Genomic DNA, 24,392 nt, shown 5'->3' on the forward strand with positions numbered 1-24,392 from the left:
AACTTTTAGCACATAAAAGGATAGCTTCTTTGCAAGAGGGTATATTCAAACCATTGAACTTTTCATTAAGACATGAAAAAGTAGTCACAGAATATATCTCATAATCTAAATGGGTTTGTATCTTTCAGGATTACAACATGAGAGGACTAAATACTGATGTTTTATTTATGAACAAGGATACAAAAACCCCCCACTATATTAAAAACATTGGTATCAAAGGAAAGGATTGATTAAAGGAAAGCAAGTGGGAAGTAAGCCACTAGACCTAAAAAAATAATTTTTTTGTACATTAAACTTAGTTTCATGAAAAAAATATCAAGGCAATAGAAATTATGCATATCTTCTTTATCTGAAAAATAAATCACAAAAAATAAAAAGATACATTTCTAAGAATCATGCTCTAAGAGAATGTTTATAAGTGCTCAAGTAATAGAAAGTGATGAAAGATTAATTTTTTAATATTTATTCTTTTTTTGTACAAATAATTTTTTATACATTAATAAAATATTCTTGTTTAAGAGTAAACAGAATACCACTTCCCCCCACAAAATATAGACTCACTTGAGCGATGAAGTAAAAGGTTAATGTTTTAAAGAATAATGAATAAAATTAAAATGCCAACATCAAATTCAGGAAGGAAAAGTGAGGAAGAAAGACAAGATGGAAGGAAGGCAGTCAGGAAGGAAGGAAGGAGGGAAGGAGGGAAGGCAGGAGGCAGGAATGAAGGCCGGAGGGCAGGCAGGGAGGCAGGGAGAAAGGAAGGGAGGGAGGAAGGGGATATAGCAGATTCTACTTTCCAAAGCTGCTGTGAGGATCAAATGAGAAAATATTTGCCTGTGTCTAATGGGCACTTAATAAAAACTTCCTTCCATCTTTCCTTCCTTCCCTCTTTTCCTGACAAAGATTTTTTTTTTTTTAGTTTATTTTGCAAGGCAATGGGGTTAAGTGGCTTGCCCAAAGCCACACAGCTAGGTAATTAAGTGTCAGGGTCAGATTTGACCTGACAAAGATCTTTTTGACATTTGAGGAAATTGAAGCAGATAAGTTGTCTCTAAAATTAGTTTTTAAAATGAACAAAATTTTCAACAAATTTTTACTCTCAAAGTCCATAATGTGATAGAACATAATGAATCACTCAGATTCTATTTCTTGAATTCATAGTTGGACTTCTGACCTGGAAACTTAGTTGTGATCAGGAGGAACACAGGTAATGAATGTTTCTACCAAGAAATCTCAACAAAGGAAAAATAATGTTTAGACAAGAAGAGTCTAAACACTACAGCAGACTATTGTTGAACCCCCCCAAAAGGGAAGGTATACAGGGAAAACATAACAAACCATCAAAAGTTATTCATTTAAATGAATATAAAAAAATGATTTAAATGTGATTCAAATGAAAGTTGTACATAGTAAATAAAGTCTGAAACCTTATCTAAAACATGATAAAAAAAATACTGTAAAGCTCATCTATTTTATAACATCAAAGAATTTTTTTTCTTTGTTTTATTTTGTTTATTTGCTCCTCTTCAGTGTAATTGGCATTACCCAAATGGGCTGCCCTTGAAAGTGTCTTAGTTTCTCTTATTGAAGATCTTCACAGAAAGGATGACTGTCCAAATTGCCAGAGATACTATAGAGTATGGATTCAATAACCTTTAAAGTCTCTTATAATTCTATGTTTCTATGAATTGTGAAGCACTGAAATAGATAACATAAATAATGTAAGATAAAAATTTGACCAGAGCTCAGTACTCTTTAGATACTCCTACACTCAGATCTCCCATATATCTGCCCAATAATTTAATAACATAAGAAATGATCTAATAAGTTTAACAACCCATTCGAAAGGTAAAAGTAAACTTCTATTAATGAGGTAACTGAAGCTCTCTTCTTAGTGTGTAATGAGGCATTTTAAAGTGCTGAGTGAGTTTGAAGCCTTAAAAGCTGACTACCTAAAGATGGGAGGAAAAAAATCTCCATACTTAAAATTGCCCTCATAATGTGATACAAAATTCTAAGCTTTTTCTCTAAATGACTTTCTCTGGGAGCAGACAGCACATTAAAATGGTTTTTCCCATTATGTTGAAAGTATGTATTATTATAATTCCAATAAAGTCAAACATAAACATGTATTTTTGTGTATATGAGCATGCATGTTGTAAGGGAGGAATAATTTTTTTAAAGATTCCAAGTTTTCTAAATATTCCTGTTACATGTAGTTGATTTTTCTAGCAAATTTCTTCAAAAGGAAGCTTATCAACAAACTTGCCATTCACAGTTCTTAAAGGATATATTTCCCAGAGATGGGGTGCTCAAAATTTTGTAAGACATTTCATTCAATTGGTGATAACAAATTCTAAGAATTGTAAGAATGCCTTGTTTCCTTGTTATTTTGACTTTTAGTCCTGGTTCAATGCAATGAAGGTCATCCAAAGGATGTAACCTTCCAATATCTGAAGACAACTACTACATACCCCTCTTATCCCCTACATACTAAGTGTTTTCAGTCCACCCAACTGTTCCTCTTACATAATAGCAAGTATACCAAGCTTTTAAAGTCAAAGGATCTGGTTTATTTCCCTTCCCCAAATCACAGGATTTGAGAGTTGGAAGGTACTTCAGCAGAAATATAAGCCAATTCAGACCCAAAAGAAATCCCCATTATTACATCCTTCTTTCATTTACAGCATTACCTCCAGTAAGTCATTTTATCTCTCTGAGTCTCAGTTCCCTCAGCCATAAAATATAAATGCTGGTTAGATGACCTCTAAATTCCCTCCTTTTTCTATTATTCTTTAGATCTTTATGATGTTTTAAGAGTTCTTACCATCCTGAGCAATAAAAGTATGAGGCAAAAGATGCTCTAGATACTTGCATAGAGGAGTATAGGAAGGATCTGGATTTCCTCCTCAGTGTGACTAACTTCTATCATATGTAGTTCTCACATTCATCCTATTGCTATGGCACTACAATGTTAGGCTCACCTTCTCTCTCAAAGTTCACTGGAATGACAGCTAAATCACTCTCCTGCATTTGTACTCATGATCATTCTGCCCTCTAGGCTTCTTCTCCCCTTTCCTGTTTTCACTCTTAAGTGAAATATATATATTTACAATTCTACTATTCCTCTACTTCCCACTCCATATAGTTAAAATTTCTCCTAAGGTATTATGCTTGGAACTAGAATGCTAAGCTTTTTAGGAAGAAAAAATACTGAAAACATCTTTTCTCTTAACAAAATTACAAGATACATTGTCTTCCATGGGAGTTGGTAGATAATTTGCTTTGTAAACAAATGCAAAATTATGTATCATAAATTAAGAACAAACTGTTAATAACTAATAAGTTATGTGGTCACCTCCCCCCCAAAAGTAGACATAATATTCAGACAGCCAGGTGGTACAGTGGAACACTGGACCTGTAGCCTGAAAGATCTGAGTTTAATCTAGCCTCAAACACTTCAAGTGTTGTGATCCCAGGCAAGTCACTTAATTTACCCGCCTCCTTTTCCTCAACCATAAAATGAAGATAATAATAATACCTGTTCTCAGAGTTGTTGTGAGGATAGAAAGAAATAATATTTCTCTAAAGCACTTTTACAACCTTAAAGCACTGTATAAATACTAGATATCATTGTTGCTGTTGTGATTTTTTTCATTAGGACTACAGAAATTGTTTGGTTAGCACCCAGGGCAATGTGAATTACCTTCTTTAATCTGTACAAAACTAGTACTACATAAAAAAAGACAGTTTATGGTAGTATCTTTTCATTCTCCCAGTAAAATAGTTAATAGAGTCGAGAAGACTTGGGTTCAAGTCTTACTTATGACACATTTTTTCTGAGTGATCTTGGAAAAAGCATTCAACCTCCCCAGGAATCATCCTAAGATTATAGATTACAGAACAAGTAAAGTTCTGCTTTGGAAAAGGGAATTTCCATACTAGGATTTCTTTATTCCAATGAAATCACAGGTCTTAGTTTTTTAAAATTCATCAGTCCTTTTAAATTTGAAAATTTTTTTAATATGAATAGATATCAAGGCACTTCCCTCCTATATACATTTGACAGATTTTTAAAATGAAATGTTTGACATATTTATTACTGAAAATTACTATTGATTTTGGTTTATAATTCTGAGTGAAGTCATCTTGAGTTTCTATCAGCCAGCCTATAACTCTCTCTTAGTTTTATCATCTATGGATTTGATAGGCATGCCTTCATTCTTTGTGTTCAACCAAATAATTGATAACAATTCAGGCATTAGACCCCTCTCTAGTTTAACAATAATCCCTAAATCAGCAATCTTTGGAACAAAACTGTCAGCCCAGTAAGGAATCCACCTAACAATCTTAAGCATAGAAAATTCCTACAGATTCAATTTTCACAAGAGGAGTCTATAAATCCAATGTAGATCTCTCCTACATATAATCAGAATCTAATCTTGGCAATCGATTTTAAATGTGTTACAGTATCTAGATACTTAAACATCCCCCATCTCTTTGTCATGCTAATTGTCTTATTCTTCAACACTATTTCTACATCTGCCATATCAAAGCTCTCTTCCCCATCTACACCTCTGCAGTCTCAAAGTGGATACCAATCTCTCTCATGATAGACAAAAGATCAAATTCTTTCCAACTTGCATCCAGGCAGCAACCAAAGGGCAGCTAGCTCAGAGAAGAATGAAGCTGCTTCAGTATAAAGTCTTTAAGTTGTTGATGGCTCTATTGACTCTAATGATCCCAAACTGTCTGCAATTTTATTGATTTTGTTTTTGAATGGAAGAGCGAATGATAACAGCTCTGGCTAAGATAGACAGAATGTGGGCAGATGCTGTTCCCATTTCTGCACATAGTTTCGCCAAGCCATTTTCCATCTTTCCGAACATAAAACAAAATGAAGACAAGTGTTATTGCTTATGCTACCAGCTACCCCAAAAGCAGTGGAGTTTATTGTATGCTCATTTCCTAGATAAAGTATTAAAGCTACACTACCTAGATGAAAACACTCAGTGCTTCCAGAATGAAATTGATTTGCTGCTAAGCTACCTTATAAAACACTCATAATTACCAAAACCACCATTGAAATGGCAAATTGAGTCCTTATATACAAATTCCTTCCCTGTTACTCCTAATTCAGCAGAAACCTCACACAACATCCCATGCTTAAGTATGCTGTAGCAGCTTACGCTCTGTAGGGGCCCATTCCTTTAATGTAGCCCGTAAAGCCTCATTTCAAATATGGCAAGAAGAAAAGGCAAGTAAGCAAAAAATAAATTCAATAAAGATCTGCAATGAAGTCTCCTCAAGTAGATGCTTCAAGGGCTAAGTTAAAGAAACAAAGGCCTACCTTGGGAGACTTTGGTGGAACCATGATATTTATCTTGGAAGGAGCAGGAAAATTTGTTTTCTTTTCCATTATGGAGGGTTTTTTGGGGGGCCGAGGTGGTGGATGTAAGGCTAGGTTTTCATACCTCCTCATCATATAATACTGTTCTTCACTGATTTCTTCTACAATGGTTCGGATTGGAAATGAATCAATGACATCAACTGTGTTGCTAACCAATTGGACAGACATGCCCAAGCGATTGACAGGAATCTCCCAGCTTTCACTGGGGTTAGAGAGGTCACTGATAAGCAGATAAGAGTCTGTGATCTCCTCCTCCAACTGCAGACCAGGTGTGGCAGCCAAAATGTCATCTTCAATAGAAAGGTCCCTCACAGAGACCTTGACATTGAAAGGCAAGCGAAACTGAGCACACAGCTTGGAAAGTTGGTACTGCTTCTTGTCATGAATCACTTCTATGAAGCCGCCTTCCATGCACAGAGGTAAAAGAACAGGCTCATAGGCCTTTTTGAGGATTTTTTCACAAGCCAGAACACCTACTTCCTTTTTGATCCCCTTACACAGAACTTCACTGGTCTGTGAGCGCTGAACTAAAAACTGGTCCCCCACAGACACAGACGACAACTCCTCACAAGGGGAATCAAAGGCTTTAGTGGCTACCACATGGAGCTGTTCTTTATCACTCTTCACTATCTCCAGGTCATAGGCAGTAGGGAACTCTCGAGGTCTCCGCTTGAATTTACCTTTATAGCTAGTTGGAATCAAGAAATGCCTTTTGGGGGAATCACTTCTCATCTCTGAAGCTAAGATCCTGGATGCCTTGTACTTTTTGTGGATGACAATGGTTTTCCCAGGTTGCAATAAGCCACTGGCCAAAGGATTCCCTTGAGGTCCTTCTATCACTTCAACTGCCATGGGGAATTCCTTACTAGTCTTTTCAAAAATATCTCCAGTGGATAGAAGCTGAAGGAAACACTGATCATCGTAACAGTCAGTTATGTCTTTAACTTCCACATCAAGGTCAGAGAGGATGCGAACAATATCCTTTCGAACTGAAAAGGAAAAAAAAAGGTGCTTAAATTTGACCTAGCCACATTATTTTTGGTAATGCTATATCGTTAGTGTACTTCCCACATACAATTATCTTCTCTCTCTCTCTCTCTCTCTCTCTCTCTCTCTCTCTCTCTCTCTCTCTCTCTCTCTCCCCCCCTCCCCACCCTGTCATAAATACATACATATTTACATATTTATATAATTTCATGTTTCTAAAAATAAATGCCTTACATATAACAAAAGTCTAAATCTGGAAGGGAATTGAGCAGTCAATTAGTCCAACTATCTCATTTGACAAATGAGAAGACTTGCTCCTAGGGAGTTTAGCCACCCAGATAATGATCATTATTGAAGGATTTTGAACTCAGGTCCCCTGCCTCAAGAAGACAACTCTCTTTCCATTATACCAGGTCCATATCTGCTGATACTTTATTAGAAACAAAGTCTGTGGAGGAAGAAAACCCAAGTAAAAATACTACCCTGACAATCACCAAGTTCCATAATAATCTTAATCAAATCAATTAACCTTCCTGTGTCTTAGTTTCCTCATTAGGAATATAAGGGAGTTGGATAAAATTATCTCTGTGATCTCTTGTAGCTCTAAATTCTACAATCCTTTGGAAACATTAGCAAATAACCTCCCCAAAACCTAAGACAGACCCACCAAAAACTACTTTATGATGAAGAGTATCACTGCCAAGTCCCACAATATAAGCATTTAAATGCAGAAAAAGATCCCAGACAGACCTCAATTATATTTTTAATAGTTCACAGCTACTCTGTCAATCTGCTGTTGCAAAGATGACTTTGAGTCTCAGAATTTTGACATGAATATTGACAAGAGAGTCAAAAAAACCAGGACTTTGCCCCCGGAGTCAATTCCATTCTCGATTCAATCATGAACTTGATATGAACTTTCTTTTGCCATTTAGCAAGTATGAGTCTGAGTTTTCCCATGGATAAAATAGATGTGAATTACATCAATTACATCGAGTAAGATCTAGAAAAAAAGCTACTTTCCTATAAAATAATAATGTTGATGCTATCTTACATAGACAACAATACTGTTTCTGTATAATAATAATAATAATAAAATTATTTTCTAACTCCAATTTTATGATAACATTATATAACAAAGAAAATGATACTGAGCTGTCATTGAGACCTATACCTTGAGTTATTTTTCTCAGTACTGGTAAAAAACATACAATCATTCATCTAAAATATCTCACTCAGATTCTTGTGACCACAGCACACCTCTGAGCAACAGCATTCTTAGTCTAAAGTTAGAGACTGTGGTTTTATAACTCAACAAGGCTAATATTAAAATATTGATTTTGGCCTTATTAGCTCTGAGTTATAATGAACTGGACTAATTGAGTTAACATAAAGTGGTCTTATTACAGCAATTAATACCACAAGTAAAAGGCTGGGAGAGAGAGAGAAAATGAATTTGGGGACAGCTAGGTGGTGCAAAGAATAGAGTTCCCCACCTAGAGTCAAAAAGACTCATTTCTTGAGTTCAAATTTGGCCTCAGACATGTATTAATTGTGACGTTAAGTCACTGACCTTGTTTGCCTCAGTTTCCTTATCTATATAACTAGCTGGAGAAGGAAATGGCAAATGACTCCAATATTTTTGCCAAGAAAATCCCAAACAGGTTCATGAAGAGCCAAACATGACTGAAAAGTGACTGAGCAATAGCAAAATCCCCACCTCCCCCCCAAAGACATAATGCTACATGTGACTTAAACTCTCAGAAAAATGAAACATTCAAGGTTTTTATAAGGTAAAATATATATCCATAAAGGTGTATATGTTATATGTGAGTATATATTATATGTACACATGTGTATATATAATTTATACACACGTACACATATAATGATAAATATGAAACCAACTTATAGGCACAGACTTCAATCATTTTATATATATATATATAAAATTGAAAATTATATGGATTTTATTTTTAATTAATTCTCTGAAGTTGATTTTTTTTTTCTGACTCAGTATAGAAATATAAGTTGACCCACTGGAAGAACAGTTAATGCCTTTCTTAAATTCACATTTCTTGATTTTTATGTAGAGTCAAGCTATTTACTTAACCTTAATTTTCCCCAGTCCTCTCATTTCTGTTAATATGTTAAACATGCTAATTCCAGTGGTCTACAAACCAATCAAATCCAAAATTCATTCATTAAGAATCTGCTATTGAAAGGCACTGTGTAAGGTACAATCTATCCTTGCCCTTGAGGAGCTTACAATCTACTGGAGTCAAATTTCCCTGTGTGACTTGGAATTAATGTAAAGCTTTGTCATAGAATTAATGTTTCAAAATACTTTTTTTTAAGGATTGGGTTAGAAACCAGACCTGTGATTTCATTGATCTCAGGAACTCTTAGAGAGGACACTCCCTTTCCTAATAAATGAAATAATACCTTTTCTTTTACCCTATAGTCTTATGATATTGCTTAGAAAACTTTATGGTTCCATGCTGTGTCCAGGATGATATAACCTATAGGTATCTTACCCCAGTCATCCTAACCCTGAGGCTGACCTTCTAGGCAATAGGTCATCCTGACTCAGATTCTTTTCTAACTTAAAAGTTTTATAATTCTTGGGTAGTATTCGAGAACTCATTCTAGAGATGAAAGATCCCAGTGACTTAGCATTAAAAAACAAATCATTTTCTCTCTGCTTTTATTGTCTGTAATCTTATGATAATGGAAAAATGGATGAATAGGATATTTCCCAGCATAAATAATCATCATGGTATAATTGCTGCACTTTATACTTTTCTAAGTTCCTTTTATCTTATCTGATCCTCCTAATAACTCTTTAAACTCTTTAAAAATCAATAAATATTACCTTTATTTTGTAGATGAAGAAACTCAGAGAAGCAAAGTACTTTGCCCAAATCCACACAACTAAAAATTGGAGAATTGAAGAATTGAATTAATCTCCAGTGTTCTTTGTACTTGAATTATATTGCCTCAGAAGTTATCTAATCTTCTGTCAAACCACTAATCAGCCTATACATGAAGAAATCATTTCAGACTATTCACTGGAAGGTCAAATACTGAACCTGAGCTTTAAATACTTTGGTCACAGGATGAAACAGAACTCACTGGAAGAGACTCTGATATTAGGGAAGATTAAAGGCAAAAAAGTAAAAAGGCAGAGCATGAGATGGATAGATACATGGAAACCTTGAACTTGAACATGGGACAAACTTCCAGAGATAATGAAAGATAGAAGGACCAAGCATACTATGGTTAGTCAAAATGACTTCCTATCAAATGATCATCTGACTTCTCCTTAAATATGTTTAATTCAGGCATTTTTGTGTCATTGACTGCTTTGGCAGTCTAATGAAGCCTATTTACCTCTTCTTAGAATAATTTTTGAGATGCATAAAATGAAACAAAAAAACTGAATTGCAAAGAAAATAAATTGTACAAACTTGTTCTAAGGCTGTTAAGAAGTTCCTAAGGATGTAACATTTTTTTTTTTTTGGCAAGGCAATGGGGTTAAGTGGCTTTGGGCAAGCCACAAGCCACACAAGTAGGTAATTTAGTAAGTGTCTGAGGCCAGATTTGAACTCAGGTACTCCTGACTCCAGGGCCGATGCTCTATTCACTGCACCACCTAGCTGCCCCCAGATATAACTTTTTTTTTCATCCAAGTCATTGGACCCCCTGAAATCTATCCAAGATTTAGTTAGGAGTCTATGAACCTCATAGTTTTTCACAAGGCAGCTTTGTCATAGTTTATAACCAGTTGGTTATGAAGTATTTGTTATATTGCACTGAAATCTACTTTCATTTAATTTTCATTTCCCAGTAGTGGTGAGAGACATGATTGGAGATAAACTGGATGTGAGTCAATCAGAGTTGAGTGATTTGCCCAATTTCAAATAATTAGTCTGAACTCACATTTGAACTCAGGTCCTCCTGACTTTAGGGCTAGCCACTGCACCATCTAGCTGCTACATTAATGGTTCTGAGATCATGGCTACATCTTTCAGTACTCTGGAACTCAATTTTAAGGCAGATTCAAAGCAACTAAGTCCTTTCTTGCTAACTTTTCATCTTTTGGGGGCTTCAATTCCCTCTATCAGATCCTTATTTCACAGTTTTTAATATGAAAATGACTTCCCTTTTTGGAAAAGAGAAAAAATAAGAAATGCATAAGTTTGCATTTGGTCAACAATTCACATTACATTACCTTCCCCCAAACAAGGGGATAATTGCTTCAGTCTTTATCTAAAAATAGCTTTTAAAAAAATCTTCATGTTGTTCTTAGCATTCTTTTCTTGAGTTTGAACTTAGCTATAGGTAGTTTTTTATTCTTCCAGCTGTTCCCTTTGGGGAGGAGGAAGAAAGCACCAAAAAATAACAAGAAGGAAAGACTTGCTTGAATTGATGCTGAGTGATATGAGCAGAAACAGAAGAACATTATACACACTACCAACAACAAGGGGTGATGATCAACCTTGATGAACTTGTTCATTTCAGCAAAACAATAATCAAAGACAATCTTAAAGGACTTATGATGGAAAGTACCATCTGAATCCAGAGAAGAAACTGTGGAGTTTAAATGAAGACCAGCTTATTATTTTCAATTTTTATGTATTGTGTCATTTTATTATCTCTGATCTTTTCTTTCTTCCTTCTGGATTTGCTGCTTCTCTCACAACACGTTCAGAATCAATTTATGTTTAGCATGGTTAAAAATGTAAAGCCTATATCAGATTTCTGTCACGGGGAGGAGAGGAGGGAGAAAAATTATAAATTGCATTGGTAAAAACTACCATTGCATGTTGTTGGAAAAACAAATAAAAATTTTTATTAAAAAATAGCAGGAATTTCATAAGAATAATCACTGACATTTATATATCACTTTATAGTCCATAAAATGTTTTATAAACTTTATTCTTCTCTTTTAATTCTCAAAACAACTCAAGTACCATTATCTTGATCTGGCAGATGTAAGACTAGTAAATATTTCAAATAGTAAATATCAGGGGTGAAATTTAAATCTCTGCTGACTTTTGCCTTTTTTACAGGATGACCCGTACATGCAAAAATGTTCTCTTTGTGATTTTATTGCTCTGAAAGTCTTGGAAGACTTAAATCTCAGTAAAATCACAGTTGTAATTTCTCTGAAGGATAATAAAAAGATACATGGGTGGCAAAAATAGACTAGAGTATACTTAGAGCAATCATGTATTTGCAAGAAATAGTATAAAAAGATATCTTTAGGGAAATGTGTAACCAGAAGAAAGAGCAAAGGCTAATAGATGGACAGTCCAAATACTACACTAACTAGTATATTCAAAATGCAAAAATCAATCAATCAAAACATATTGATTAAGTGCTAGGAACAAATCCAAAGAATGAAGCATACATTCAGGACATGAGCTTTTGTGCAGAATCAGTGAGAGGATATGGACAAAAATTACATAGGATGATAAACTGTGAGTTGGGATATGAGGGTAGAAAGTATACCTATTATTTCATTGAGATCATAGATTGATAACAGTGAAATATGCAAAAGAGATGGTTTTAGTAAAAAACAAAGGTAATTGACTCAAGGGAGAATAAAAAAGGTTAACTCACAAATAAGATTCTTCAAAGCATTTAATTTGAGGTAGTTTAACTCAATTCTAAAATATCTTTGGGTCCTCTTTTGGGTCACCTATTGATCTTTTTAGCTATACATTAGCCTCTAATAATTAAATTGCCTATAATTTCAAAATGTTGGACTGAAAGAGGGGATGAGAAAACAACTGCAAACAAGGAAGAGATTCACAACAGTGATTTTTCCACAAATGTTTTTCCTGTATGAACTATGAAAACTTCTTACCATATTTCAGACTTCATAAATTTCCTGTCAGGGTAATTATGGATTTTTTTCCTGTTCAATAAGAATATTTTTGGATAGAAAGTTAGACCTGGTGTCTTATAATTCAAGCCCTATCTCAGATAACTTCCTCACTTTTATCTTTTTTTGGACTTCAGTTTCCTCATCTTTAAAATGGGCAAAATAATATCTGTAATACTACCCCACAGGTTTACTGTGATGGTCAAAGAAGATAATGAACATAAAGTATTTTCCAAACATCAAAAAATATTTAAAGTGCAATATAAATAGAAGTTGTTTTCATTATAATTTCTCATTTTGAAAACAGATTCTAGCCTTAAAAATTCCACTTGACAAAGTAGAGTCCTTTAACTTCATCATTTTTCTTTTTAAATCTGTTGAAATATTCTATTCACATTAATCCTTCCCAAGCAATTGCTAGACATTTATTTTTTCATTTAGTCCTCAGGTATACCAAACTATCTCAGATTTCCAAATATTCCTTTGTAACACCTTAAGATCTCAGTGTGAATCTTAAGAAGCTTGTTTGATTTATATAGGAGTCAAGAGAACTTTTTTTTAGCCAATGTAGCATCTGAAAATGACCTTAATAAAAAAAAATCATACCAGTTCTAAAATCTCTTGATAGTTTGTTGTTTGAAAATCTGATTGAAGTTTTCAAGTTTACGATTATAATAATAAAATTATTTCTCATCCTGGTCTTTCCTCCAAGACTTCAAGGTTTGATTAAACTGTATATCCCCATTTAGTATTCTAGTATCTTTTCCCTAAAGTCCCATAAAATTTTAGGCTACAAATCCTGGAAGAATTTGTCTCCTTTAATTCTTGAAGTCAAGAAATGAATTTTCCTGTACTTTATTTTACCTAAGGTGCTTTTATAACTTTATACTTCAAGTGCTGTAGTTGCTCTCGACTTCCAGTTCCTTCTGCTTTTAAATAAATCATTTCCTTAAGTCTTTCCCAATACTTATATTTGTGGAGTTCACTTTTTTTTAACATTTCTTCAATGCTTATCCACTCAAAATTGGTTTTATAAAATCCATCTCCATTTTTGAATTGCTCTGTGAATTTTATTGGCCAAGCATACCAGTTACATTTCACTTCTCCTTTTATATTGATTCATCAGCCTCATTCATAATTGCTGAGTTCTAGATTCCTTTTACCTCTTCAATGGAATTTCATGGGGCAGTTGCCCATGAACACATCCACTTAGTCTCAATTTTTTTTTATGAATAACTTACATCTTCTAGTTTCTCCTAGCTTCATCTTTTTAGTTTTATTTCAGTTTGAGAAAGGTGAATACATTTAACATATCCTAAATATTCTTCCCATTATATCTTCTTTTTTCATTATTTTTAACTTAAGTATGGTTCATTCTCTACTCCTTTGATGAAAGAATCAACCATAACCCAGATTTAGGTGACTGTTCAAAAATAGCATCGTTTTGGGGCAGCTAAGTGGCACAGTGGATAGAGCACAGGCCCTGAGGTCAGGAGAACCTGAGTTCAAATCTGTTCTCAGACACCTAATTATTGCCTAACTGTGTAACCTTGGGCAAATCACTTAACCCCATTGCCTTAAATAAATAAAAAAAAATTTAAAAAAAGAAAAATAATGTAGTTTCATTCAACACTTACAAATGTAAACATGAATTTTTCACACTAGGTCCCAGATATAAAGAAGAAGTCATATAATCTGATGCTCTTATTTTATCTCTGAGAACCAGAAAGTTAAAATATTTATTCACAACCAAATTCAAATGTAGTAAGTAGGTAGTAAGTAGCATAGTAAGTAACTGAACCTAGCTTATTTGTCTTCAAGTCTAGTATTTTTTTCCCTTTGAACTAAAGAATCCTCCTATCTTTCAAATGAGATCAAGTGATATAGTATTTCCAAAACCTTTAACAAAGTAGCAGGCACATGGTAGATAACTGATAAATGTTTCTTCTGTTCTTCTTTCATTAGATTTGTGAAAACTGTAAAAATTGACATGATTTTTAACTCACCACTCTCACACAGTGGAGGATAGTTAATGGGGCATTCTTTGGCAATGTCAGGAACTGGTAGCAAAAAAAAAAAATCTGTTGAATTGGCCAGAAATTCAACCGCACTGTCTACAAATTGGAACAATTTTATTAATTATATGAAGAGAGTTTTTACTAGGTCATGTGAAAAAAATAAAAATTAAATAACACACAATTTTTAGCCTCATTGCAAGTCGGGTAATTAGATAGTCAGTCTATAAGCATTTAATTATTGCCTATCATGTGCTAGGAACTGGGGGATATAAAGAAAGGAAACAGGGAAAGAGAGGAATCCAGTTTGACTCCATCATAAAATATGTGGGAGAAAATGACTCAACATAAGCCTAGAAACATAGATGTCTATCCCTTTATGGTAGACCTGGATTGTCAAAAAGAATTTGGATTTTAGAGAAGAAGGGTTCATATAAAGTTTGGTGTCATCAATCATTTAATCAATTCATAAGCATTTATTAAGTACCAGTTATATGTCCAGCAGGGTGCTAGGCATTGTGGATATAGAGCCAAAACTGAAATGGTTATTGCCCATCAATAGTTTATATTCTAGGACATAACAGAGACATGAATGTGAAAGATGAATATCATTGAAATGTGTAAAATCATTTGAGGAGGGAGGGAAAGAGAGAAAAGGTGGGAATACCTTTCAGAAAGCTATATTAATAGTAATGATGAAGTCTTATACTAGAATAATGGCAATGAAAGTAAAAAAAGGGAGGGATATAATAGATATTTCAGAGAATAAAAACCATAACCACATGTAAATAAGAAATGAACATGCAATCTATAGAGATGGGTTAGAGATTAAAGAGATGCAGATTGAATTACTCATTATTTCTAAAAGCCATCAGTGTAAATCTCAATGTCTACTTTAATGCTACAGGAAAGATCATGACTAGTGAGACTTTCTACACTTGTTAGAAAAAAAGAACAAAAAAGGGGGATTTAGGTGCCACAAATGGGAGATGAGGAAGGAAGAATAAGAGATTGAGATTCCACAAAACTGTTATTTTATGCAAATATATCACATTGCTAATGTAATTCTGGAAATGAAATTTTGAATGTGAGAATGGGAGAAAGGCATAAATGAATGAAAAGACATTTATTAAATATTTACAATATACTGAGCATTATGCCAAGTACTGGGAGATACAAACAGGAAAATTGAGACAATTCCTACTTTTAAAAAAGCTCAGTCTCTAATCAGGAGAGATGAAGCATAAAGGAAACTTCAGCAGCAAGAAAGATAGGAAGCCCAGAAGTCCTAAGGGCTCATTACTAGAGTAGATGGCAATGCCCATAGGTCTTAGGTTACAAGCCATAAAACAAACTTATTACATGGATAAAGACTTATCTCTTAAAGTACCCAGATCTCACAGGGCCCATGAATAGTACGGAATCATGTCTCAAAAGGATACTTTCTTAAGGGTTGCACAAATTAATGAAGTTGAGATTTTTTGCCTTTTAATCTTTAATGACACATGAATCCAGTGCAAGGAAATTGTTTTTCATGAATCAATTTGGCCATTTTTCACTTTTATGCCACCTAAATTATCTGAAGTAGGAGACATGATGATATAGTTGAGAGACCTCTTATTACCCCCAGGCAGCTCTCTAAAACTATAAATTTCAAGGAAGTTGTTGATTTATATAGGTGAATAGAGTTTCCACATGGGGAATTCTCTATGTGCATGAAATCATAAGACTGGATCAAAAAATAATAACATAAGGAAATGAACTGAAGTAGTTCTCTAACATTAGTTATTTAGTTTAAAGTACTAATTATGTTAATATACTTGAGATTCCATTGTCCTCCATTAACTTATATTTTAGCTCATACTTAATATTCACAGCTAGTTAAAGGTTTCCATCTAATTCACTTAGTTCTCCATCTATTTCAGGATGAGTAGAGGAAAACTGTGAGGTTATCTCTGTTCCTCAGGTACTTCAAATGAGCAACACTACCTTTCCCCTCATGCCCTCCATTCTCCTTGAATTCAGAAGACAAAATAAACTGTACATATACTGAATTTTTGACACCATTTCTGATGTTTGGATATCCTAACTACTCCACTCATTTAGTTGAAATCTTACCCAACCTTCAATGCTCATCTCAAAAGCTATTTCTTCCACAAATTCTACCTCTATTGATATTTCTCTTACTTTGAGCTCCTATCACCTTGTAAATTTATCATGTTTTAATTTGAACAATAATCAGTCCTATTCATACCTTATCTCCTCTGCAGGATTTTTAGTCCCTTGAGAGTTAAAACAATATGTTGTTCATTTTTGTATCTTTCTTAGATCATAGTTCTTGTTAAATAAATATTTATTGAATACTACTGAACAATGCTGAAGCCCAAAACCTGCCAGGTGCTCAAAGAAAGAAATTTACATTTTCCACAAGAGTCCAAATTCAGTTGTAATCCTTGGTTTAAGGGGGGTAAATGTAATAAAGAAATAAATTAGCTGGAGAGGTAGTGTAGCATAATGTAAAACTTGGAACTAAGAAGACCTAAATTCAAAACCTATCTTTGATTTTTGCTGGTTTGTGTGATCATGGACAAATCATTTAAATTCTCTAAAACTCACTTTTTTTCAACTGTAAATGAGGAGGTTGGGTTCAATGGGATTTAAAGACCTTTGATTCTTTAGAGCCATGACCTTAAAAAATCCTAAATTAAGTGAAATTAGAATGATATCTTGTACCATCACAATACCTTCATTACTATATAGTGTGAATTGATGTCCTGAATTATTATTCTACAAGACCTTGAATCAAAGGAAGATTGGATTATGCTCCTTCTGCAATTAATAAAGCAGGGATGTGTATTATTTATTTTATTAATATTCTTAATAAGACATAAGAGATAACCTTGCATCAGATGATAAGTTAGATTACTTGACTTTTAAGAATCTTCTAATTCAACTTTTCTATCACTGTTAACCCTCAGTTAATGAAATTACCTCATTCTTTGGCCACACTAGGCAAAATTTTCTTGTAATTTCAGAATCCTCTAATGTTAAATAATAACCTCTTGTATGAAATCCTGTTTTTATCTGAGGCAAATTCATACTTTCCTAAAATATAACCCCTTTCAAAAAGATTTCGTATCATCCATTCTAGCTGAATAATTGTAGGTATGTAACATTTTTGACACTCTCACAGTTTAAAACCTCCAGAAAATGTTCTCACCAATTATTTTATATTTTTCAAAATTTTTTCAATAATATTCAAGAAATCATCAACAAACTTATGCAAGAATAAAATAGCAATGGTAATTTTAAAAGTACCAACAGGCTTGTCCCAAAAGAATTTATACTTAGAGAGTTATTCCTTTAAGACAAACAAGGTTTCCTCTATCCAATTCTCCTTTAAGTTGACTTCTTTGAAATTATAACTAATAAGGGGTGGCTAGGTGGCATAGTGGATAAAGCACCGGCCCTGGAGTCAGGAGTACCTGGGTTCAAATCTGGTCTCAGACACTTAATAATTACCTAACTGTGTGGCCTTGGGCAAGCCACTTAACCCTGTTTGCCTTGCAAAAACCTATAAAAAATTATAACTAATAATAATATTTTAGGGTAACTTTCATCAGAATATTTTCTTCAAGGGCAAGAAGGCTCAATACCAGTATGAGAACATTAGAAATCTTGAAGATAGATAGAAGACATAAATATAGGAATTCTGTACCTACTGTATACATGAAAATATGCTAAGGGTTGCAGAAGACAAAAAAGATGACTAAGTTGTAGTCTTGATTTTAAAAGAAACTATATGTTATTGGAGGCAGCTACATGGTCAAGTGGTTAGAATAGAATTCCAGGTCTGAAGTCAGAAAGACTCATTTTCCTAAGTTCAAATCTGACTTCAGAGTCTTAATAGTTATGTGACCTTGGACAAGAAACTTAATTCTGTTTGCCTCAGTTCCTCATCCATAAAATGAGCAGGAGAAGGAAATGGCAAATAAGTCCAGTATCTTTGCCAAGAAAACCCCAAATGGGGATCGCAATGAGTTAAACATGTTTGAAGTGACTGAATAGCAATGATATATTAATTTAAGGATGAATATAAAAATAGTTCTGAAAGCCACATAAATAGGTACAAGAAATAGAAACATATTATGGTACTTAAAGTACCATATGGACTTAGGAGCAGGAAAGATCTAGGTTCCAAATTAGTTGAATCACTTAACCTCCCTGAGCTTCAGCTTCCCAATTTGTAAAATGAAAGTAATTATATCTGTAGCATCTACCTTACATGAGTATAAAAATCAAATGAGATAAGGTAAATAAAAGTATTGCACAAATCATGAGGTGAGTATAAAAATCACTTATTATTAAGAGGTACATTATAGTCTATGGAAGATAAGAGGAGGGAGAGTACATCTAGTTGTAGAGATCAAGAAAAGTTTCAGGAAAGCTTTACTATTTGAGTTAGACCTTGAAAGTTGAGGAGAATTTCACAAATGGATTGAAGTTGAATTGTAAAGGGTTAGGCATTCTAGGTAGGGAAATGAACTAAACCTTAGTCAGGACAATAAGGGATTTTGTTCAGGAAACAAAGCCCAATCTAGTATTGTTGGAATACTGTGATATGTGTGTAATTAGATATAAATCAGTTAAGAAACTTTTATTAAGCACTTTCTGTCTTCAAGGAACTATGTTTCTTGAGAATGCAACCTTGAATCTGAGGGTAGTTTCATTTTTTATATTAAAATCATTGGGTCTTAACTCAGTGACTGTCAGACATAGAGTGGATGTATAACATGTGTTTATATAGCCTGTTAAGATTTGTAAAATATTTTTATTGTCACTAAGATATTCAGGCAGGGGTATAATGATAAAATTTTAATATCTGGCTCTCTGGGAAAAAGTTAACTAACCATACTTTTGGGTTTAATCAGTATATTCACATTTTCTCCAATTTTTGAGGTGCTAACAATCTTGTTAAAAGTTTTTGATTAAATAAAGAAACTAGTTCTAGTTGGCTCCTGCTTTTGGCATACTGTGTATTCTAGTAACAGCTCTGTGAAGTATGTGTTATTATTATTATTCTCATTTTAATGATGTAAAAATTGTGGTAAACTGAGGTAAAAGAGACTTGCCCAGGGTCACACATCTAGAAAGTGACTGAGGTCAGTCTTAGATTCAGATCTTCCTGATTTCAGGTCAGGATTTCGTTGCCAATGTTTATTGACTTAATTGATTGACTATGTGAGCTTCTAGGGACATAAAACCAAAATGAAACAGCCCATGTCCTCAAAGGAATCATATTCTAATTTTATATTCTAATGTGCATATATGTGCAAATGCAAAATATTCTCTTGATACAAAATAAATTTTAAGTTGGGAAGCTAGGTGTTACAGCTGTTAGAGTGCTGGGTCTCTAATCAGGAAAACTCATCTTCATGAGTTCAAATCCAGTCTCAGACATTTGCCAGCTTTGTGACCTTGGGCAAGTCAATTAACCCTGTTTGCCTCAGTTTCTCATCTATGAGATTAGCCGGATAAGGAAATGATCTCTGCCAAATAAACCCCAATTGGGAAAATGAAGAGTCAAACACAATTGAACAACAACAAATACAAATAATTTTGGTGGAAGAGACATGGTAGTAGTTGAGTATGTAGAGAATTAGAAAAGTCTTACCTAATATAGGAAAAATACCTATATTAGGTAAGATACTGGTAAGTAAGAAGTATTACTAATATAAGTAAGACATCTTTGAAGGAAACCAGAAATTGCAAGAGGTAGGGATGAGGAGGAAGTGAATTTTAGGCATAGGGGAAGCTTAAGCAAAATCATATGGAGTTAGATGATGTAATGATATGAAGAGAAATCTAAAAAATGTTTCTCACTTCAGTGAATACCTTCTTCAGCCCCATTTCAATCTTTTGAATTCCAACCTGCCTTCTAGAAACAATCCAAATAATACCTGCTCCAGTGCCTCAAATTAAAATTCTTTTTTCCCACTTTCTACTTCAACATGGTACTCTGTATTTTGCTTTCCTATTTATCTAGATCTACTTTATATTGCATATTATTATGATTCCTTCACCAAACAATAATCAATAAGTGCAGATTCAAGTCTTATATATCTACCTTTTCCAAAGTTTAATATTTATAAATACTTGAATTGTTTTTTTATTGCAATTCTTTTTTAAATTATAGTTCATTCTAGAAACTGCTTAGTAATACTGATGTACACTGAGCCCACGTTCATAGGATATTAGCCTCAGCAAATACTTACATTTCATTACAGCCTGTATTTCATAGATGGGTGTGAGACTAAGCAAACCATTAAAATCCTTGGGGAGTGGATAAACAGAGTTCCACTTATTGGGAATATCTGTAAATTTCACAATCCGTTTTCTGCTCTTTGGAATCTTCCACTCTGCAATCTCTTTTAGGGTGTACATATGTTCATCTTCACACTCATAGAACTCTCCTTCATGCGACAAGGGTATGTTAAATGAATGATTCTGATTGTCCCTTACCACGCCACAGTTCACCATCATTTCCCCATTGATTTCTTCCATTGAGTTAAGCATGATGGGCTCACCAGGGCTGATGGTGAGATTTCCCAAGTTTATATCCTTTTGATGGTAGAAGCAAGGGTGACTTAACCGGTTTGGGCCAATATAAACTGCTCTTGCAATGTCACCCATCGTATGATATGGTATTTTATCAGTCATAATCTTGAAAAGACCTAAGAATAGAGAAGAGTGAATTAAAGACAAATCATACCAAGGAAATGCATGCAAAATAAAAATAGATGGGGTAAATTCACAGATGGATCCAATGAAGACTAGAATCTATTTTTTAATTGAACTTTGTCTTCAAGACCTCCCAGATTAATAGTAAGGATAAAATGAGATAAAATTTGTAGAACATTTTGCAAAACTTAAAATGTTATATAAATGTTTGACCTTATTATTAGCTGTTTCTGAATAGTTCTTTTTGTAACTTTTAGTTATGTATCTTCCCTTATTGGAGAAGAATCATTTCCTCACTTTCCTTTTCTATATAATCTCTACTCCACTGTTTCTTTGTTATGTAAAATGTAATGAATTAGGATAAATTCCCAAAGGTATCCCATGTTTAAACACCCCACTGTTCTTTTATTTTGTTGCTACTGGTTTTGTAATTGTCTGAGAAATGTGTTTAATGTTTACAGTTTATAAACTTTTAAGGAAATAAAAATGTTAAAGTGCTCAGTTAAAGTGCTAATATGAGGATAATTATCATTAACACTTACCATTTTTTTTGCCAATGTTCTCTAAACCAGTTTACTAAAAACTCTACCTAGCATCACATATTTTATAATAATTTAAAAGTCAAATTGAGTTAAAATATTTATATGTGAACTGTTCTCTATCCTTACAATAATCATCATCCTCCAGACAATAAGGCAAGGTCTCTGTTTTTTGGCAAATCAAGGAAAAAATGGTCTAAAATTATAACTGAGAAAATTTTTGTTAGATACAAGGATGAACTTGATGATGTGGGTATTTCAACATCTTAATATAATTGTAGAATTAAGCTGTGGGATATCATGGTCATTTCTTTAAGGATTGGATAAAGTTGCAACTTCTACTTCCAGGCTCTTAAAGGTAGCAGATGGACTAAAAAGTATAGATTTGTTAAGGTTTGGTGTTTTTGTTTTTAATGTCATTAAATGATATTATTGACACTAATGACATTATTTAATGTCATTTTTTTTGAAATCCCTGGTTCTTTTCATTCCAACTGAAAATTGTTTTTAAAAAATTCATGTGAAAGGTTTTGTTTCAGAGGAGAAATGGGATTTTTAATCAATAAGGGAAAAAAACACGTAAAAATTTTTTTATTTTTTTAGGATTTACATCAAAGTAACAAAAATAGCATCTCACATAATATTCTCTTTCTAAGGTCCTCTAGAAGATTAAATGGACTGATATATGTGGGGGTGGTGGTAGTGTTTTTATGCTTTTAAAAATAATACTAGTTATGTATGTCTTTTATTATTATTACATCACAGCCATTTCTAAATGTCCCTTCTTCCTTATGATCTTGTGTGTCTTCCTTTATCACCAAGAAATAAACAATCAATTGTTATTCCAACTCCCAATGTTCACAAATATTCAACAAAATGATAGACACATTTCCTTATATCTTTTCTTTGACCTAATTAGTACTGACATTTGCACTGATGATATCACTTTACTATTTTTACTCATATTGTAACTATATTTTGTAAATTATTGTCCTGATTCTATTTACTTTATACTACATTGTTCATAAAATCTTATCATGTTTTTCTGAATTCCTCATATTTGTCATTTATTAAGGTACAAATAATATTCCACTTGTTTTCCAGTCATGTCTAACTCTTCGTGTTTCTATTTGAGGTATTCTTGGCAAAGATAATGGAGTGACTTGTCATTTCCTCCTTCAGCTCATTTTAGAGATGAAGAAACTGAAGTAAACAAGGCTAAGTGACTTGTCCAGGGTCACACAGTTAGTACTTGTCTGAGGCTAAATTGGGGTTCACAAAGATGAGTCTTCCTAGCCCCAAGCCCAGCATTCTATCTGGTGCACTGCCTTGCAGTACCCTTGTAATATTCCATAGCAGTCATATAGTCTCAATTTATTTAACTATATCACCTTTCTAGCTTTTTTTTTTAGGGGGAGTCTTTTTACTTTCTATTTGTTTTGATATAACAAAAAAATTCTATGAATATTCGGGTATACAGAAGATATAAAGATAAAAGTTAGTTGTCCTTGATGAGTTAGAGTCATCTTGTTGAGATAAAAGCATCTCTGAGATCTGAAGAAAACAAGTATAAAGATAGCTGAACTGCTGTTAGTGATATCAGAAGCAGCTTGTTAAATCAGCACATAAAAAACCGGGCCTTGAGTCAGGAAGTCCTGTTGTGTGACCTGCCTCAGAGTCTTCATCTGCAAAATGGGATAATAAATAATGATATCTACCTCCTGGAACTGTTGTGAGGATCAAACTAAGCAACAATTGTAAAGCACTTATCACAGTGCTTGGCACAGTAAAAGTTATATAAATGTTAACTATTATTTTTATTGAAAAATGGAAAATATAGAAAAATGGAAAAAACCAAAAGATTAGAGAAAGGCAAGTTGTAGTCTTATTTTCCAAAAAAAGAAAGAGACAGAGAGAGAGAGAGAGAGGAAGGAAGCAAGGAAAGAAGGAAGGGAGGGAGAAAGAAAGAAAGAAAGAAAGAAAGAAAGAAAGAAAGAAAGAAAGAAAGGAAGGAAGGAAGGAAGGAAGGAAGGAAGGAAGGAAGGAAGGAAGGAAGAAAGAAAGAAAGAAAGAAAGAAAGAAAGAAAGAAAGAAAGAAAGAAAGAAAGAAAGAAAGAAAGGAAGGATGGAAGGAAGGAAGACAAAGGAAGAAAGGAAGGAAGGTAGAAAGAAAGAAAGAAAAAAAAGAGAAAAAGAAAGAAAGAAAACCAGAAAAAGGAAGAAGGAAGGAAGGAAGGAGAAAATAATATAGACTAGTGAGTTTTGGGGGAAAATTGTAGAATGGACCCCTGAAGAGGTTGTTGCCAAAGTTCTATATAGACAAGCTGTGATTACAATGAGCTAGCATTACTTCAACAAGATCAAGTCATGTCAAGCTAACCTCAGATCCTTTCTTTGTTTTATGAGTTACTCTTTACTACCTGTGATATCAAAACTAGTCTTTTTTCCCCCTGGAATCTGAACATACTTGGAGGAGAATGTCACACATTTTTCTGGGATATTTCAAAGCAACTATTCCTACTGTGCCACCTTAGTAAATACCCTTTTCTAAAAGCTACTTGAAAAATCCCAATTGATAATCTTAAGGGGAATCCCCAGACATGCCATCAGAAAGCCTAGGAGAAGGGATGATTTCACTTGAGATTGAGATGACAGAGAAGGGTTAACCACTTCCTTTCTCTTTTACATTGGTAGGGGTTCCAACTGATAGCATTAGAAAATCACCTCCAACTCCTCAGGGGTTACCCCTGGAACTGAGTGGGAAATGTCACCTAGCTCTAGGACCATTTGTCAGATTAATGAGTGAA

General features: G+C 33.7%; 1 protein-coding gene across 2 annotated transcripts in view; it reads right to left on the reverse strand.

Annotated features, from left to right (window-relative positions):
• Positions 1 to 24,392, reverse strand: part of THEMIS (thymocyte selection associated) — a 212,414-nt gene that overhangs the window by 110,144 nt on the left and 77,878 nt on the right. For both annotated transcript variants that reach the window (XM_074187552.1, XM_074187551.1), the window contains exons 3-4: positions 20,581 to 21,039; positions 5,351 to 6,399 (exon numbers count right to left, since the gene is read on the reverse strand). In XM_074187552.1, coding sequence (XP_074043653.1) covers positions 5,351 to 6,399; positions 20,581 to 21,039 — 1,508 coding nt within the window. The remainder of the gene's footprint in view (positions 1 to 5,350; positions 6,400 to 20,580; positions 21,040 to 24,392) is intronic.

Source organism: Macrotis lagotis, chromosome 5 (assembly GCF_037893015.1).
Source record: "Macrotis lagotis isolate mMagLag1 chromosome 5, bilby.v1.9.chrom.fasta, whole genome shotgun sequence".
In the NCBI taxonomy this organism is placed as follows: Eukaryota; Metazoa; Chordata; class Mammalia; order Peramelemorphia; family Peramelidae; genus Macrotis; species Macrotis lagotis.